This window comes from Candoia aspera, chromosome 11, assembly GCF_035149785.1.
Source record: "Candoia aspera isolate rCanAsp1 chromosome 11, rCanAsp1.hap2, whole genome shotgun sequence".
Lineage (NCBI taxonomy): Eukaryota > Metazoa > Chordata > Lepidosauria > Squamata > Boidae > Candoia > Candoia aspera.
The window spans coordinates 14,120,937-14,140,190 of record NC_086163.1 but is presented as its reverse complement, the minus strand read 5'-3'; the positions used below and the strand labels follow the sequence as shown (position 1 = coordinate 14,140,190).

The following is a 19,254-nucleotide window of genomic DNA, read 5'->3' as shown; positions in this document are numbered from 1 at the left end:
AACAGGTGACTAGCAGGCCAGTCCTATCATTAGTAGAATGAAGTTCAAAGGAATTGGCTCTACCCTTTGGCGAACTAGTTTCCATGGCTAATTTTGACACTTCCTTGCCCTTCTCAAAAAGATGGGCTTCTGGACTTCAAATCTCTTTCATCATCTAGTTCAGAGCACAAACACATGTTTGGTATCATCTCAGATTTTAAAAATAGAAGAGACCAGGGTGAAAAATATCAAGAGAATGAAGTCCAGAAGTCAGACGTGTTCAGCATTTGGGGGAGAGGGAAAGGGGAACAAAGCTCAGGCCAGGAGAAAGGCACTGAGGAAGAACTAATTTAATGCATGGTATAAATATCTGCATCGCTACCAGACAGCAGCTTCTGAATAAACCTTGCTAAACAACAACAACAAAAAAGGATTTTTGAAATACCAAGAAGCAATTTGAGGAAAGAAATTCCTATGAAGCCACCCCTTTCTGTCCAGATTAAATCTGATCAGGTTTCTATTGTCATTTGCTAGACATTTTACTCCTAGGAGAAAGTTTAAAAGGAAAGCCCTTCTTTTCAGAATGATGTTGGCAATTTCCATTTTTTTTTGGGGGGGGGCAAATATTTCCTTTAGCATACTTTATTTATTTATTGACAGCCAAAAGACCCTACTTCCTGTAGTGCTGCTGCTTGAAAAATACCTTGAGGGGAACTGCAAAGTCCACGTCTTTGGTCTCTTTCAGGCCAAGTGGTATCAGAGGAATACTAAATGCTTCCCTGTGTTAAAAGAAGAAGTTCACATTAGTACCTTTAATTTATACAACCGTGGTGGACACTTGGTGGCTGAGGAATCACTCTGTATAAATCATTGTCTGCATTTCCACTTCGTCTCAACACATGCACAGGACATGCCATTTCCCCAGGGCTTAAAGAGCGCAACTTTTTCAGACCTGGCCTTTGATTGACATAGGGGGGCTTACTCCAAAAGACACACGAGCCCCCAATACAGAATAAAGCAAAGGCAGGATTAAAACTCAGTTTGCTTTAATTTAGTTCACGTTCAGTTTAATCCAAAATAAATTTCAATAATGACCTACACTTCGTGTTATTCTTCCTTAGATATTTAATCATACCGTTGTCACAAAATTCACAAGTTTTGAGGGCAACTTTTGCAGAAGTTCTTGGAATCACACCAAGACTTTGGGGGCTACATGCAACCTGGGGCCACCTCCCACTGCCAGGTATTTTGGGCTGGAGCTAGTTGAACTATAACCTGGAGCCAGCATATCTAGGATAAAGGGATTCCTATGTCTTCCCAAAATCTGTACTTTCGTTTACCTGCCTACTCATCTTAGAAGATCCTGCTCCCTGCATCCTATGATCTAGTTATTTAGTTTACAGCTTTAATCTTCTCCAGCTGTCCAGCAAACAACTCTTAAGACTGAAGCCTAAAATATGCCGGTGGAAATGCTAACAGGAAAGGGAAATGACCAATCACAGTAAGATGGAGTTAGGGTGATGGCCAATCACAGCAAGGATGGGGAGCATAATGACCAATTAGCATGAGCTCAAAAGCAATTGAGCCCTGGAGACCGCTGGTTCTTCAAAGAGATGGTGTAGCCCCAAGGAGCAAAGGTGGCCAGGCTGCTAAAAGGACTATTACTGGAATCTACTCATAGTCAACCATCCTCACATGTTCTTTTGTAAGAAGTAAGCATATATTACTTCTCTTGCCTCTTAAACAGGGAAGGATTCTATCTACTAAGGGATCCAACTGTTCTAGGAAAAACAAGCAGAGATCTAAGTATAAAAACATCTCCAGTTCATAATTTGCCTGGGAATATCTATGCATTCCAACATAACTCTGCTTTTCACCATAATCTCCAGATCCTTCTTTGCCACTGGCAGAGGCAAACTTAAAAGCCATCCCAACACGATCAACCCATTGCTGTTATTTTGGGAGAGGGGGGGAATGAAAAACAGAAAAGAAGCCGAACCAAATCCACAGCATTCACCAAGATGTTAAACCAAATCCCTTCCTTTTGATTTTAAATTTTCTTCCATGATCATTTTTATTAAGCTGCCAAGGTTTGTGCACAGATTTCTATAGCCACCGGTGCCCTTGCCAACGCTTGAGATGAATGTAGAGTGGCATTCAGTTCCTCATTCTCTGAAACACCAAACTCATGGGGTGACAAATAGTAGACATCCTTCTTCTCAATATTCAACCTTTGGCAAAAGATCACTTCAATCTCTGGATGGATTAATGGACCAGTTATGGTCAACTGATGGGTTAAAATCCCCATGAAAGCAACAGCCGAGCATAGATGTGATGCTGAGATCAGCATTTTTTAAAAAATCATGTTTGTATGCATTTGTTCAAAGTAGCACTGCCTAAGTGGATCCTACTATAGCAGTTACTTAATGACTGAGCAGCTGCTCTTCTTTTTCCCCACAAAAACATCCTGTGAGGTAGGCAGGGGTGAGGGACTGGTCCCAAGTCACCCAGGAAGCTTCCTTAGCTGAGGGTGGGGTACAACCTGGGTCTCCCCAGTGCTAGTTCAACACTTTCACCACTACAGCACATTGACTCTTTGGTTCACATCTGTCTTCATTTACTTTAAGCCTGGGAATCAACCAGGACATGGTAGAATAAGGGCAGGGGGAGGTAATTCTGCCTTTCTGGGAGTGTTAAATTTTAAGTTACATGTATTAATTTTGCTTACATAAGGACAGACATATTTAATTTTGTCTCCCACCCACCTTTTAAATTGTTCTTATGGTTCCTGCCTGCTTTTACAGTGTAGCTCCTGGATGCCTGGGGGCCCCCTCTCAATCCAGCAAAAAATGTCCAACCCTGGTTTGCAAGCCCTAGCAGCTCTTTTCGCACAACAAGCCAAGCCCAAATGCCATCTTAATTGTCTCAATGCAATCTAAGCATCTAAGCCTGTATCAGCTATCCATCTATTCTGGATGGAAGAACTCTTTCCCCAGGCTGCCATGGTGAACCGTTGAGAAGCTGCACAGTTTGGACCCTAAAGGCCTTTGCCTTACTCTCCGTGGTTGATACCACCAATGCCACCGAAACAGTAATATCTCACTCCCAAATGCTGCTATTGGTTTTTCCAATCTCAGTACGCTCCCCACTCCCCCCCAACCTGACTGTTTACAGGAATGCAGAGTTCAAATGTTGGAATGGGAGGGAAACTCTTAAATGAACAAGTCCAACAACAAGTAAGTGGCCTTTACACTTTCCATAGTCCTTGGTATTAAATGTCCTGCTGCAAATTCAGTCTCTATTTTCCCTGTTAGCTTCCAACAGATTAAAATAAGGGGAAGATTTTGGCCCTGCCTTTCTCACCGCCATCCAAACCACCCCTTCTGCTGTATTATGTATTTTGAATGCCTTTCCTAGAAGCAATTTAAAGGCTCTTTCTTAATCCCTGGGCACAGCAGGATCATTTCAGTAATACAGCTTGTTCCCTTGTCCTTTTTTGAATTTTCTCTCTCAGTCTAGCATTCTTTGGCTTGTTTGCTTTTGCATCAGTTAGCAAAAAGAAGGGATCATCACTGCAGTTGCTTTTTCCTTCACTTACTCAGTGTTCTGATACACCTCGACGGAGATGTTGAGTCCTTCTAACTCTTCCTTGAGGATCTGCAGGTTTGAATTGACGTAACTGAGTTCCAGCAGCACCTGTTCTCGCACTTTGGAGCTGGTCGTCGCACTACCCAAAGGAAAAATTAAAAAAAAAATGTTTGGAGAACCACCTCTTGACAGTATGATGAGCTGACCAGCATTTTCTCTATTTTTCAGATTATTTCCCTACTATCACCACCAACATATACTCTCACGAAAAGTCTTGCTTTAAAATTGATTCTGCTGTTGCCAAGCAGAGGAAACAGAACATGGAATGGCCTTGAAATAAATGCTAGGTATGCTCAGGCATTTTCATGCACAGTAATATTTAAATTGAGGAAGACACACTAAATAGACCATTTATGGAATTTCATAGAAGACTAATATCAAGCTTGGATTCTTCAATAAGAGAATTCATGGGGGAGAAGTCTCCCATTTCTTTTTATCCTTAACAGTCCCTAATACCCCATTCCAGTGTTTCTCAACCTTGGCAACTTTAAGAGGTGTGGACTTCAACTCCCAGAATTCCCCAGCCAGCATGCTGGCTGGGGAATTCTGGGAGTTGAAGTCCACACCTCTTAAAGTTGCCAAGGTTGAGAAACACTGCCTCATCCTAAGGACCCTCACCCTCTTGACAAACTTGGGGCTGTAAATCACAGAGCACCTGAAGGAAAAGAGAAACTTTCTTTCCCTCAACTTCCTTGCCTTAAAATTTAAGCCAACATTTCTTCTGGAATGAATCATTTTAAATGTGTTGTTATACCTCACCATGGTTTACTATTCCTTTAAACCACCTTGATTTGGCTCTACAGTCAAAAAGACCACAAAAGTTCCTTACGAAGGTGAATAAGGCCAACTCCAAAACTGAGGACAGGAACTAGAGCTTGACAATTGGGGTGTGTGTGTGTGGAAAAAAAGAAGCCAATTCTTAACAGCAGCGGGGTATTTTCCAACAGAGAAAGGGAAAAGAGATTTGGTGCAGCTCTCTTTCCCTGATCAATATATGGGTCCCATCTGGTTTTCCCTTCTGCTCTTCTGTTGAAGTGGGAGGTGCAAATCCCGATGGCCCTTGGACCCACAGCCAAAGAGGCTGGAATGTGCTACCTTCATCTCTCCAAGGCAACTGACATTTGGGACAGTTTCCTTTCTGGGAAGAGAGAATGAAGAAAGTTCCTTATATCTCTTTTTTTCTGATGAGTCTAATGGGCCACGTTGGTCTTCTTTGTGTTCTGACAGACGCCCTGAGAAACAAGTGGTGCCATATCTGGCTGGCCTTTAATCCTCTGGCTGAGAGATGATTTTTTTAGTTGCTTTTTTTTTAACTGAGCAAACCCTAATAGCATTAAAAAGTAGTTAAAGTACAAAAGAATTTAGCATTCCACTTGTTTGAAACACTGATGTAGATTCCTTGTTATTGTTAGCATCGTTACCCAACTTGCTATAAACCCAATGAGGATTATATGGGGAGGGGGTTAAAATTGGCCTATTACATCAAATGGCCCATAGCAATGGGCTTGTTTTTAAAGGAAGCCATATAGAAACTGAAGTAGGAGAGGGCCTGCGGAGCAGCAGATACCATTTTTGAGAGGGAACAGCAAAAACATTATGTAAATCTGCATGCCAAACTCTGTCTTCTATTTATTTTCAATAAGGTGTTGGAGCGAATGGGCTACTGGCTGGGAACTGGGAGGCTGTTTCTGTTGAGAAGAACAAAGGCTGCATTTTGTGACTGTGGGCAGAAAGGAGACGAAAATCGTGGGAACATACCGGAGGAGGTTTTCCGCGCCAGCTCTCATCCTTACTGCTTTCAGAATCTGCTGGTTCAGGACGGCTCTCCGATTTTGCAATTTACTCCGCCCGGTCTCTGCGAGGGGGTTGCATCCCTGAAATACAGAAAATATATCCTTTATCCAAAGGACATGACCCCAGAAAGGAAGAACGAAGCCGTATCCCCAAAAGATAAAGCTGATCGCTGCATTTTAGAAACTTGCGAGTTGTCCAGAGAAGTAGTCCTCAATCTTCTCAAGAAAGGAGATGTGACAGGGGACTGTAACTTAAGTCCTATCTACAGCAAGATGGGGAACTCCAGATGTTGCAGGCTTACTGCTCCCAGCAGCCCCTGCTAGGAGGGCCAAAGGTGAGGGATGCTGGGAGTCGAGGTTCAGCCATATCTGACTAGAGCCAAGGTCTGTGTCCTTCAGCACCTTTTTGGAAGAGCTGCCAAAAATGGGTTCTGCAACAAACACCTGAAATACTGTTAGTCCATTTTCCTCCCTCCCAATTTTTTCTTCCAATAATCCGTTTTTGAGACCACACTTGTTACGTGGGTATTTTATTCCTAGAGGGTTGGTGGGTTATTTCCTAACATACCGTATGTCTTCCTCTCAAATTTCCTGTCATCTCCCACTGATACTTCCCTGATGTGCATGGATGGTGAGATGTTGGCCATGAAAACATGGGCTCCGGGAGAACTGACATATCCATTACTATCTGAGATTCTTCATAATGGTTTGGCAAATATTAAGAACTTTTAAGAAGGCACTATAACACTATTTCCCTTCTTCTGATTGTGATATTATGGTAACAATCAGCTCCAAATGCCCTGTGATTTGAGAGCTTCCATTATGCCAGGTGTGAACCACCTGCAACCTTGTGCAGGATTTAAAAAACCCTCTCCAAACAAACCACTAAGATCTCTGGAAAGAGTGATCTGTTTGCTGGAGAGGTGTCTGGGTAAAGGGAGAGGAGAGTACTAGAAAGAGAAAAATGTGTTCCAGAAAAGAAAGTTCCAATCTCCAGATCTGGAAATCAGCAAGATCTCCATACTTAACTGAGGAAAGCAGAGATTTGAGTCTGTGAGATTCTTTATGCAAGTCCCATCCTGAAAACTGACCTGTGGGCTGTGGTCCTTCTAAAGGAAGTGTTGCCTTCAAATGGCGTGGTATTTCATTTCATTCAGGAGATGTTATCAAACCTCACTGCCATACCACCAATCCCCTTTTGTTTTGTTTTTTCATCAGCCAGGGTAGAAACAGATCAAAACAGTAGATAGCTGACCTCACTTCTCCAAGTAACTTGTCCAAATGTAAGGCTGTCACCTTGGTATGTGGGAATATTTCAATTTTATGTATGTATTTATTTCAATCCGACAAACATGAATTCCAAGCATTTCTTTTTCCAACCCAAGCTATCATGCTATCTGAAAACCCAACTGCCCTTACAAAGACATGACCAGTGAGGAGGGGTGTCCTCTAACTTTCTGTTACAAAATCTTACTTACAATAGGTAAAAAGCCTTATCTTCATTTATGGCAAGATCTCACAAAGAAAACCAGAAGACATTGCACTTTTGCTGTGTATTTTTAAAAACAAACACTTTTATTTTGTGGCCACCCTCTTACAGAAAGATAAGAAATTCAAATATTATTAGGACTGCAGAACAAAGTTAAATAGTTTGCTTAACTAGAACAAACATTGTATTTATGGCAGTAAAGCTTCAAAACCAAGAAAAGATCAAAAGCCAAGGCCATCAAAACTGACAGTCCCAGGTAATTCCTCAAAACCTGGAATTGTTTGTTTCAATGGTCTTTTAGAGCTGGAAGGCCCTTCCCCAAGTCAATGCTATTCCCATGGTTACAGTTGGGAGATTTTGGTGCCTTCAAGTCGGTTTTTGACTCCTGGTGACTGCCTGGACAAGTCCCTGCAGTTTTCTTGGCAAGATTTTGGAAGTGGTTTGCCATTGTCACCTTCCTAGGGCTGAGAGAGGAGGACTGGCCCAAGGACACCCAGCTGGCTTTGTGCCCAAAACAGGACTAGAACTCCTGGTGTCCCGGTCTTTAGCCTGGTGCCTTAATAGCATTGAGCATATCTTTTCATTTTCTATGCAGTTCCAGATTGACACCACATCAGCGGCATGGTAGGAAATAAAAATGGCCAGTCAACATTGCCCATTAAGATTGGAGCAGAGGCCATGAACAAGGATCAGCACCGATGCACCTCACTTGAACTCTGACAAATAATGATGGATCTCAGACCAGATTCTGAGTCCATAGTCAAAGTGTTCTCATTGAGTCCTTTTTTCTGAACATCCTACCCTCCTTCTGTCCAGTCTCCACATGGACCATGGACCATTCACTAGTTTCTCCCTCTGGGTCCAAGCTATATCCCATGCCAAAGAAAGCAGATATCATTCCTCCTCACTTCTCTTATCACTTGCATTATTGAAGCATAGAAAGCAGAAGGCTGCAAAGTTTATTAATCGGCCCATTATTCTGATGTGACCCTTGATAGGTGTCCCACAAAACCAATTTCCAACATCAGCTCTGCAGACATCTGCCGCTTGCTTTGGAGAAGACCACCTGTCCTTGCAATTTCTTCTTTTCTTTTTTATTTTCAAAGGAGGAGCAGGCAAGAAAAGATGGCATAGAAAAGATTTTATGGAAAACACTGATGCCCACTGAAGCCTTGAGGTACCTTTGAGAAAAGAATGGCATTCTGCATGTGTGGGGGCTGGCCAGAGAGAGTTAAAGTCACCAATTGGGAGTTAATGACTTGCATCGGAAGCCCAGTAAAAACAAAGCTAGGCAAATATTAACCAGTATATAAAAGGAGAGTTCCTGTCCTCCTTAACATGCCTTTTGGAGAAAAAGCTGTCCAATGTCTTAAATGCCTGAAGGATAAGATACAGTTTGACATGACCAATCTTATCTCTGATGAATGAACAATGGAAGTAGGAAAGTTAATGTGTTAGGCTAGGCACAAGCATTTAAACTCCTTGCATTCCACTTGAGTAAAGCCCAATTTCTTTTTTTTTTCCCCCCCTGGTCCCTGGGGGAAGAAAGGTCCATGTTGCAGGCTTGCATTAAGAAACCAGTCAAGTTGTTGTCTGTAAGCCTTAGAAATAAAAAGTACTTGTGATTGAGATCTGTGTAGAGCCTGAATCAATATTCACATTAGTAACTGAACTAAATCTCTAAACAATCAAGGTGCCAGCAACCCACTTTTGAAAAATTCTTATAATGAAACCATTGAAAAAGGGGAGAACACAATCTCCTGCCAGATGGGATTGACTGATTGATTCCATTGAAATGCTGATTGATGGAACCAATGATTGATGGAAAGGGGTTCTGCAACAGATATCCCAACAGAAAGAAGAGGAATTTGGCATTTCAATGGATGCCCCTCTCAGTAGAAAAACTTCCTAATATATCATATTGAAGGAATGGAGATGTCTGTTGCCCATTTAAAATCTATTATATGGAGTAGTGCTCCGCCTTAACTACTTCCCAAGAAATCCGCCTTCATTTCCATACAGCTGCAATCACTGCACATTAGCATGATACACCACATTCTATGAAGTGACTGAACGAATAAGCAACAACAACAATTAGTGTTCCTTTAACAGAGGGGCACATAATTTTCTGGACACAGGGCTGCACCTAAGCTTTGAATAGCATTGAAGAGTTTGGCAGAGCAAAAACAAACACTGTGCTGAATTTAGTTAAATGAAATATTAATGTATTAAATATAATTACAAGGATTATTCCTCATGTATTCCCACCACATTAAAAGTAAGAATCTGGAGGCACCTCTGGAGGCTTCAATGGAGCTGCATGCAGTTCTGGGACCACAGCCTGCATACCACTGGCTTAATATTTAATTTGAGAGCAGCAATTACAGAAGAAATTTCCCATCTCTGCAGCCTACTATCTTTCCCTGTATCCAACCCATTTGGTTAAAGGCTCTCTGGAAAAACCAAACTTTTCAGCAATCTGTCCTCAGAAAGAGACCTTGAGTAGCAAGGGAATGGTCAAGCAGCCTCAGCAAAACATCTCAGTGGGCACCTTTGGGTGTTCAGCAGCTTATATGTTTGTCACAAGGTCCATCTGGACCAAAAGATTTCATTGCTTCAGGTCTGAAAAGGATGAAGCCTTCCAAGTCTAGCAGCACACATAAGCAATGTTTTAATACATCAGAGAAATAGGGGTCGTGCTTTGCCACACAGGTTACACACACACACACACGAAGGGTGTGCCATCAACAGATAGCTGAGGTGGCTGACACTGGGAAATCCTAATAGTGGCTGGAAAGGGCTGGACTAAAAGACAGCACTGAGGCACTGATCATAGCAGCACAAGAACGGGCACTAAGCACCAGATCCATAGAAGGGGGATCTACCACACTAGACAGGACCTGAGGTGCAGACTGTGCAGAGAGGCCTCAGAGATAGTCCAACACATAGTGGCAGGGTATAAGATGCAGGCAGGAACAGCATCCACTGAACGGCACAACCAAATAGCTGGCATTGTGTACAGGAACATCTGCACAGTGTATGGGCTAGACCATCCCAAGTCCAGATGGGAGATTCCACAGAAGGCCATGGAGAATAACAGGGCTAAGAGCCTGTGGGACTTCCAGATCCAGACAGACAAGTACTAGCCAATCAACTGGACATTGTGGTAGTAGACAAGGACCAGAAGACAGTGGTGGTGATAGATGTAGTGGTGCCAAGTGACAGCAGCATCAGGAAGAAGGAGTATGAGAAGCTGAAGAAGTACCAGGGCCTTAAGGAGGAACTAGAGAGGATGTGGAAAGTGAAGGCCAAAGGGGTCCCAGTGGTGGTAGGGGCACTCAGGGCCATGACCCCCAAACTGGGAGAGCGGCTCCAACAGATCCCAGGAACAACATCAGAGCTCTCTGTCCAGAAGAGTGCAGTGCTAGGAACAGCTAAGATACTGTGCAGAACCCTCAAACTCCCAGGCCTCTGGTAGAGGACCCAAGGTTGAGGAAGACATACTGTATCACCATAGGGCTGAGAAGATAGATAGACAGACAGACAGACAGATGTAAACACAAGAATAAGACTAATGCAAACATGTTCCAGAAGCCAGGGAGTGTCCCTGAAGCAGAAACATACAGAGTCCAACCAACTTTTTCTTTTTTCTTCCTTACTTTATATTAGTTTTTATTCAATTTTATCTTCATTTTTAAAACTTTTAATAAAATTATATATAAAAAAAGATATCTAGAGACTCTGCAAGCCACCGAGACACCTTCCAGCAGATCTAGAGCTACCTGTGGCCCAGCCCTGATGTTATCCAACAGAGAAATCTGCTTGGTTATGGCAATATTGTTGCCATAACCAAGCAGAAGGGAAGTATTTCCAGCCAGCTGCACATCAATTCCCTTTGAACTTTTGAATTTCGAAGCCAGATCTCCTGAGTGACATAAATGCATTTCCGATGGCTCAACTGTTCTGCAGAAAAGGTTATTTGTGTTTGATGCTTTCAGGGACCAGAAGTCACTTCATCTGTTATCATGTGTTTCAAGTGATAAGCCAGAGACACGGAGCAGAGCATACAATGGATTCAAAGCAAGGCAAGGCAAAGCTGGATGTGGGAGTGCCTCTGTGGTTTAAATGAATTCTGAAGTGTTACTGTTTTAACACCAGAGCAAACAAATGTTTCAAATGCTAATTACTTCCCTGAACACAAACGATTGCTTAGGTAAAACTGTCTATTCACTTTTTTGCTTGCATTAAGAAGGATCTCATATACTTCCCCAAACCCCTGATTCACATAGTTCACAACTTTGAGAAACAGCCCTTTGAAATCTTCAAACAGGATCTGGCAGCTATCTGTCAAGAAACATTCTTACACTTGATTGCCTACATTAATTAAGCAAGTGGATTAGATGATCACCCTCCTATTCTGTAGCTCACTGTTCTCAGGTTTGCTAAACCAGGGTCTTTATATAATAGGCTGGATTTCCAAAGCTAAGCCAAAACCAAAAAAACCACCTTATTATTTAGTGTGTTACCTGAACCCAGCCTATGTTTATATCAACTTCCAAATTCAGTAGAGCAGAACAGGACTTTCTCTGAAGAACAGAATTTGGGGAGGAAAAATGAGAAAGGACTGTATTTTTCATGCTTAGTGAACCAGACTAATCCCATATCCATCTCTAAAAACTACAGGATGATACAGGTTTCTGCAAAACTAGCAAGTGTTATAGATCAGTTTTCCCCAACTTGGATGCTCTCCAATTGGCTGGACTTCAATTCTCAGAATTCTTCAGCCAGCATGACAATTCTGAGTGAAAATCCACCAAGGTCTGGGGAAGGCTGGCATAGATACACTCATAGTGTAGGCTCCTATACCCAAAGCAGTGTTTCTCAACCTTGCATGCTGGCTGGGGAATTCTGGGAGTTGAAGTCCACACATCTTAAAGTCACAAAGGTTGAGAAACACTGCCCTAAAGATTCATGAAGCCAACTTGGAGTAGTTCCTTCTTCACCCTCGTCCTGAATAACTTGTAGAACTCACCTCCACAGATGAAGGAATAGCTGCCATCTAAATAGAAATAGTCAAGGAGTATAGAATAAGGGCCAAGGAGTGCCCTGAAGGGATGGGCTCAATATTTCTTATCTCATCTGCATACATTTGTTTTGCAAGAAGTCTGTCTATAAATATTCCACTGCCCTTCTGTTTGCCTGAATCAATCTCGCTCTTATCCCGTCTAAGCATAGGGCTGGGTTCTTAATTGTGAGGAAGTGAACAACTTGCTTGAGATTGTCTCTGCAGCACATTCACATATCCGCTGGCACTCTCCCCCAGCCCTGTCACAGGAGCGGGACTAATGATTCAGTTATCTGCTTCAGTGAATGGGAGTATGAATGATAAAGTGAATGCATCTGAGCCTCTAAGTCAGTGTTTCCCAACCTTGGTCACTTGAAGTCCACACATCTTCATGCAGCCAAGGCTGAAGAAACACTGCTCTAAGTGAATCAGCCTTAAGTCCTTTTGGACCCATACCCATCACCACCAGCATCCATAGAGGGGTGCCAAAACAAAGCAAGAGGGCAGTCATTGCAGCAGGATTGAAGCCCCGCCCCTTCTGTGCATGCGGCAACCTAGCCCAAGCATACAAAATGGTGGGGCTTTGATTGCACTGCTGCAACCACTACCTTGTCCGTTTTGACAACCCTCACCCAGATGCTGGTACGCATCACTTCTCCCCCTTTTTTTTTTTTGACACCTACTTCTAAAGAAAAAGAAGAGCTCTACTCCTCTATTGAGGGAAGAAGAGCTGTATTGAGAGGACAAGATGTATCCGTGACATAATCAGTGGTCAGAAGAAAGATTGTGTTCCTACATCACACTAATGCAAACTGTGGTTTGTTTGGTTTTGGCTGAATGAGTTTTGAATGGAGGCAGTTATGCTTTAGTCAACAAGCCACATTAGGCAGACTAGGGTTTGCTGCAAAAGTCAACAAAGTCACCCTAAAGCTGCTCACCGTATACCTACAGACTCTGGATCTTCTGCTTCCAAAGTATGGGGTATACTATGAAAAAAATATTGTTTTCTTCATCTGTTTTTCCCCACCCTTCCTCTAAGGACTTAAGATAGTAAAAACAGGATCTTTGCTTTCCTGTTTTAGGCACCCCCCAATAGAAGTAAGGGGAACCTGCTGGCTTTGTAGCTGGAAAGACATTTGAACTCTGGTCTTCCAGGTCCAATTCTAATATATAAACTAGTAGGCTGTACTCCAGTTCTACAACTTCCATGCAGAAATAACCTTTTCTGCCCTCAGAACAGCAGGACATCTGCTTTCTTGACTGTTGGCTGCCAGGTGCAATGCTACCAACCACCTGCATAGAAATAATATCTGGCCAGAATAGGAAATCTGTACATTGGTCACATTATTTAAAACTCTTCCCTTGCTGTGGATCATCTAAGCCCAGTCTTTCGCTTTACCCAATCATCAAAACTGGGTGGAGAGTTTAGTCAAGCACATGTGTATCTTTACCTGAGAGAGAGAGAAACATACTGTCAGTAGCATTTACATAACTTCCTGATGAGGTTGAAACCTGTTGATGCCAGGAGCTCTCAAATGAGCTGCCAACATTGTAGAAGTGCCCTAAATTTAACCTGGTAATCTAATATGCAGGGAGAGACCTTTGCCAACTTTAGACTCTCACCTGAGGCTAACTTCTCTATTGTCACATTCCTACCTGGTGGAAAATGCAAAACCTAGATCTGAAATACCTTCTTAGATTTCCTTCCTTTCGAACAGTAAAACAAAACACCAAACTCTTCAAACAGACAATGACAGTTGCCTTGATCCATAAAGGGGAAAAAAAATCCACAGTCAGTAGAATCAATACTTAGGAAATACTTCATTAAGGCTGACTAAGATGGCACAAAATGCACTTGGCAGTGGTTGAGAATGGTTGCACATTCTTACATGTCATTTTGGTTGGCCCTAATAAGGGCATTATCGGACTCTATTGTTGTTTTTTAAATAATTTTCTTCCATTATTCCAGGGCATCAACCTTTCATTATCAGTTTTTAGCTGAAGGAAACACTTCCATATCACTGTCAAGAAAACAACGGTCCATATATCACCAGGAGTTGAGCTTAATTGAAAAGAGACTTTACTTTTTAAACTCAACTTTGAGACTAGCTTTGGTAACCCATCATTATAGATCAAACCTTGGGGGGAGGGGGGGAGAGATATGATCAATAACTGATTTCTCATATCTCATTAATCCTTGATATGTCTTATTTGGTTTATGGCTTAGAGTGTTATACAAGCCCAACTAATGTAGCTTCTTCAACAAGCCATCTTTTATTTTAAAAACCCTTGTTTTCACACGATGCGTGCACCCAGCAGGGCTGGATTGTACTGCAATACTGTAGTTTATCAAACACTTGCTGTACAGCTCCCTTAATTTTATTTGCTGGAACTACCCACTCGGTTTGGCCTGGAAATTGCAGCTGAGATTCTTTAGTAAGCCAAAAGAACTGAAAGTTAACCTATCTTTGGGAAATCAATTGGCTGTAAGGCAGAATAATTTCAAAAGGGCTGAGATTCTTATCCGGAAGTATGTGAGAAATAGGAAGCAGAGGTTGTTTCTGCAGGAATTTTAAGAATCACACCACCGGGAGAGGAAAGGGCTTCGCTGGAACAGGAAAAACACACCATACTATCCCATTTAGATAAAGAGGTTGTTTTTACTGTTTTCATACTTACATAGATGTAGCAGTTGCTGGTATGTATTAAAAGAGCATTTAATGCTACGTAATTAAGTTGAATCTACTTAGCTGCTATAATAGACACCTTCTTCCTTTATAATAGGATTTTATAGAATTGAATGTATGAAGAAGTTTTGCATCCTGAAAAATCTGAAGGCATTGGACAGATTGCTTCCTCGTTTATGCGGCAGGCATTTAAAAGTGCAAAGCCACACACTTAAAGCTAAGGGTTAGCCATTTGATTCTGACAGCATTACTTCCAAAGCATGTGTACACACAAGGCAGGGGTTGTTCCTGCTCTAACATGCAGGTGTCCACTTGAGACCCAACAACAGCTCCCCCCAAAACTGGGAGTGCAGCTTCAGAAGGCCCTTTAAAAGTTGCCCCAGAGTTTAATTTTTCGTATGTGCAAAGGCAAAAATGATTCACCATATTAATCATGCTCACTGAAGATTATCAATCCAATTCCAGTAAATTAAATTCAGTTTGTTTGTTTACTTTATCCTGGCCTTTGTCACATGCAACAGCAGGTTCCTGGTGCATCAAAGCGCAATCCTATCCCTGCAGAAATTAAGGGAAGCTAATGAATTTTATTGAAATAAGCTGTCTTTCCCTTTGGTAGATATTAAATCAAGCAGTAATTTGGGGATGCAATCTTAGACCTTCCCTTATGGATGCAATCCATAGCTACTCCCTGAGACCAAGTCCCTAGTAAATCAGCAAGAATCTAAGTAGGACAGCATAAGATTAGGCATTTTCCCCCCCTAATAGGTCCCTGTTCCCAGCAGTTTAATGAAATGCTAACTGTGGCCAGGGAATAAACGGACAATATTCATTCAATGCACTTTGTTTGGTTATAGCAGTGTTTCTCAACCTCAGCAACTTTCAGATGTGTGGACTTCAGCTCCCAGAATTCCCCAGCCAGCCTTGTTGAAGTCCACACATCTGAAAGTTGCTGAGGTTGAGAAACACTGGGTTATAGAATTAATCAATTTTCTGAGTTCATCCAATACTGTACACTGAACAAGAAACTCACTAATCAAAAGGAGCATGCTTTGCATCAACTCCCTGATCAAGGCATGAAGGCATGTGCCAACCATCCTTAACTGAGATGGTCTCAAGCAAAGCCAAAACCTATAGAGCGCCTTCCACACAAAAGTCACAAGCACGGAATAACACAAAAGAAATCTCACTATTTCTTCCTGCAAATTCTACTTACCCCAGACACTGTTGTACTGCCCAGTTTATCCCCTTCCAGAAGAGAGATGCCAGGACACATTGTGCCTCTTTTTTATTCATAAATGTCTCCAATTTATTTTATTTTTTAAAATTTATACACTGCCCCTCTGCCTATAAAAGTGACACTGAGCGGTTGACAAATAAAAAGTCATAAAAACCATTATAAAAATGCCAAACATACAAACAGGTAAAAGGCAAATGGCAGCAGGGACAGAAGGGGCAAAGTGCATACCTGGGTGGGAGCCAGCGCCTTCCCCCCAATTTGGTTTTCAACCACCAGGCAGAGTTTACAGTCATTTCTCAAGTTTATAAATGGGGTTCTTGGCGGGTGGGGGTGGGGGAGTAGAAAAAACCAAAACTTTTCCCTAGGTTTTCACTTTGCCAAGAGAGGAGGTGGCTGGAAGGCGGCGGCGGCGGCGGCGGCGGCGGCGGGGGGGGGGCGTTTCGGGTTCTCTCTCCCGTCCGCTCCGCGGAGCCGCCTCGGAACGCAAAGCTCCAATTCCCCCCTCCCCACCCCTTAATCTGCCTTTTCCTTCAACTTCACGTAAACGAGGCTCCTAATCGGCGGAGAAAATAACGCGGTTTTTCTTTTAAGTCCAATGCAAACGGGCCGAGATCAGAAGATAATTAATCAGAGCCGGAGGGGAGGAGAGGAAAGCCTTCCACCCCCGGGAGCCCTCCGCAAAGAGCCGGCAGCCCCAAGGAGAGCGAGGGGGATCCCGCGCCCGGAGGGGCCCCTCTCCTCCCCTGCGCTCACCTTGCGGAAATAGCAGGCGCCCCTCTGGTCCGCGGCCGGACAGCCGGTGGGCAGCAGCGCCTCGGTCATCTCCAGCTGCTGGTTGGTGCCGGTGCTGGTGGCGCGCAGGGGCCGTTGCTGGGGCTGAGCGCGCCCGCTGCCTCCGTGGCCAACTCACCACTGCGCTCTCGCCCTGGCCACCGCCTCCCTCGCGCTCGGGCGCCCGGGCACAGGACCAACCGCGCCCTCGATGCTGCGGAGACTCTGCTTCCTGCTGTCTTCGCTCCTCCTTCTCTACCTGGGAAACCCGCGGGGGAGGCGGGGAGGAGGAGGAGGGAGCGGCCAAGTGGGAAAAGCGCTTCCTTGGGCTGGTCCCTTTGTGGATTCGAGCGGCGGCCCCTCCCAGCAACGGCCTCTGCAAAGAGCCGCGGAGGTAGTCAACGCCAACCAGGACGCTTTTTTTCCTCCTCCAGGCTCCGGGCTCGAAGGATGATCTTCCCGGGGCTGCGGTTTTATTAGCCAAGAGGATCGGTTTGAAGCCTTGCCAGAGCTCTTCACCTAATCGAGGAGTAGATCCCATCGCCCGCCCCACTCCCCACTTTTTAAAAATCCGTTCAGTCGGTGCTCAGAGACTGCCTGGATAAGTCCCTGCAGTTTTCTTGGCAAGATTTCAGAAGTGGTTTGCCATTGCCTCCTTCCTAGGGCTGAGAGAGAAGGACTGGCCCAAGGTCACCCAGCTGGCTTTGTGCCTAAAGTGGGACCAGAACTCTCTGTCTCCCAGTTTCTAGCCTGGTGCCTTAACCACTACACCAGACAGGTTCTCTAGCCCACCCTTAGCAAGATCCATCCATCTATCCATCCATCCCTTAGTAGGATCCCTGCTTCATGTTAAATCCTCATTTGCTTTAGTTTGAGCCATAATTCCTAGATTCACCCAATAGGCAGGCATAAACCATGGTTTGCAAGCCACAGTGGGCGGCTTCACTCATCAGACAAGATACCACTACTGTGGCTTGGCTGGGTTTGCCTTTACTGTGGCTTACTGAAAACCAGGGTTTCCAGCTGATTGGCAAAGTACACCCTAGAGCTGGTATCCAGCAAATACATAAAAAGGTTGGCCTTTGCTGGTTCTTAAGCTGCAGCAGTAAATACCCTTATGGAAGGAGAACCGATGTAATTGGTTTTGTTGGATGTTTATGTTTGTTTAGAATAAGTTATGGTAGGAGCAGAGAGGTAGAGCTTTAAAAAACTTATCCCTGTTATTATATGCTCAAAAGTAGAAAGGTTCAGCACAACCCACAATGGAGGAGTGGTTGGTGAAGATGATGGAACTGGCCGAGATGGCTAAACTAACTTCCCTGATCAGAGAAAAGACAATAGCTACATTTATGGTTGACTGGAAACCCCTTATAGAATTTTTGCATGAATCAGAAGAAAAATGAATTCATGATCTGTGGTTTTGATGATTTGAAATAAAAAAATCTAGATTATAGAAAAAAAGAGAGCTTTTCTTTTTGTAACCGTAGAGGAAGAGAGAATTTTGTAATCATACTTGGGTTTGCTGCAAAGGAAATCAGAAGCTGCTTTTATTTCTTTCCTTTTTGCACTTTTGTCTTTTGTCTTTTTTTTCTCCTTTCTCCTCTTTCTTTACTTTATATTAGTTTTTGTTAGTTTTTATCTTCTTTTTAAAACACACACATACCATAGTCCTTGCTTTAATGCAGAGCAAACTTTTCTGTGTCTCTGTAGAAAATGATCTGGTTGCCAGGAAACTCTGCCCCAGTGGAATCTTATCTTTTTTGTCCCCGGGACTTTCGGCATCTTTTTCGTCATCGCTTGGTCTTTAGTCCTGGAGAGGAATTTTTCTTTCTCTTCTTTCTCTTTCTTCCTCTTGATTCTCTTTTGCCACCCAAGGAGTTAGTGTGGGTAGGATGGTTCAATACCCTTCTCTCCTTTGGCAGTAATTCTTCCAAGGGTGGGGGGGACCCTCTCCCAAACACTGTTCTTTCAAGAACAGGACAGATTGGGTACAAATCACAGTAGACTTTTTCAGCAGCATTTCTGGGCATTTGGGGAATTTGCCAGTCCGTGGATATTGCTCCCTGATGAACATCTTATAAAAGTAGAAATAACTGATGGATTATTTTACAACCACCAAGCAAATATGTGGAGTGGCTGGTTTGGAATGCTGTTATCGAAACTTCAAGCCTGCCGTTCTAAATGCGGTAAAATGAATTGTTCTGAAATACAGGCCAAAGTGGAAAATTCTTCCTTTATTAGATGTTTCCCAGAAAAGTGGATCTTTACACTTTCAAAGCCGTGCTTAAGCTCCCCCCAAGGACTGGCCTTGGTTTTGGAATATACATTAGGAATTTAAATTAGACAATTATATAATGAGCATAATGTTAATTGTGGACAAGGCAATCTATCAGCACCTTGATTGTTTTCCTTGTCAGGGGTCAATACAGGTAGATGTGAATGGGGGAGCAGGATAGTGTTTTCATGTTCCCGTTTTATCAATAGGATTGTCTTCTGTGAGGCTTTTTGCCTTTGAGGTCAATGGTTTTATAAACAGCGTTATGTTGGAATTATATTTTGACCAACTGGTTTTACTATCTTGAACT

The 19,254-nt window shown here is 43.2% G+C and overlaps 1 protein-coding gene across 1 annotated transcript in view; it reads right to left on the bottom strand.

Annotated features, from left to right (window-relative positions):
* Positions 1-16,822, bottom strand: part of RHPN2 (rhophilin Rho GTPase binding protein 2) — a 33,690-nt gene extending 16,868 nt beyond the window's left edge. The window contains exons 1-4 of the mRNA XM_063312722.1: positions 16,652-16,822; positions 5,386-5,501; positions 3,578-3,706; positions 683-758 (exon numbers count right to left, since the gene is read on the bottom strand). Coding sequence (XP_063168792.1) covers positions 683-758; positions 3,578-3,706; positions 5,386-5,501; positions 16,652-16,720 — 390 coding nt within the window. The 5' untranslated portion in view covers positions 16,721-16,822. The remainder of the gene's footprint in view (positions 1-682; positions 759-3,577; positions 3,707-5,385; positions 5,502-16,651) is intronic.
* Positions 16,823-19,254: the final 2,432 nt, after the last annotated feature.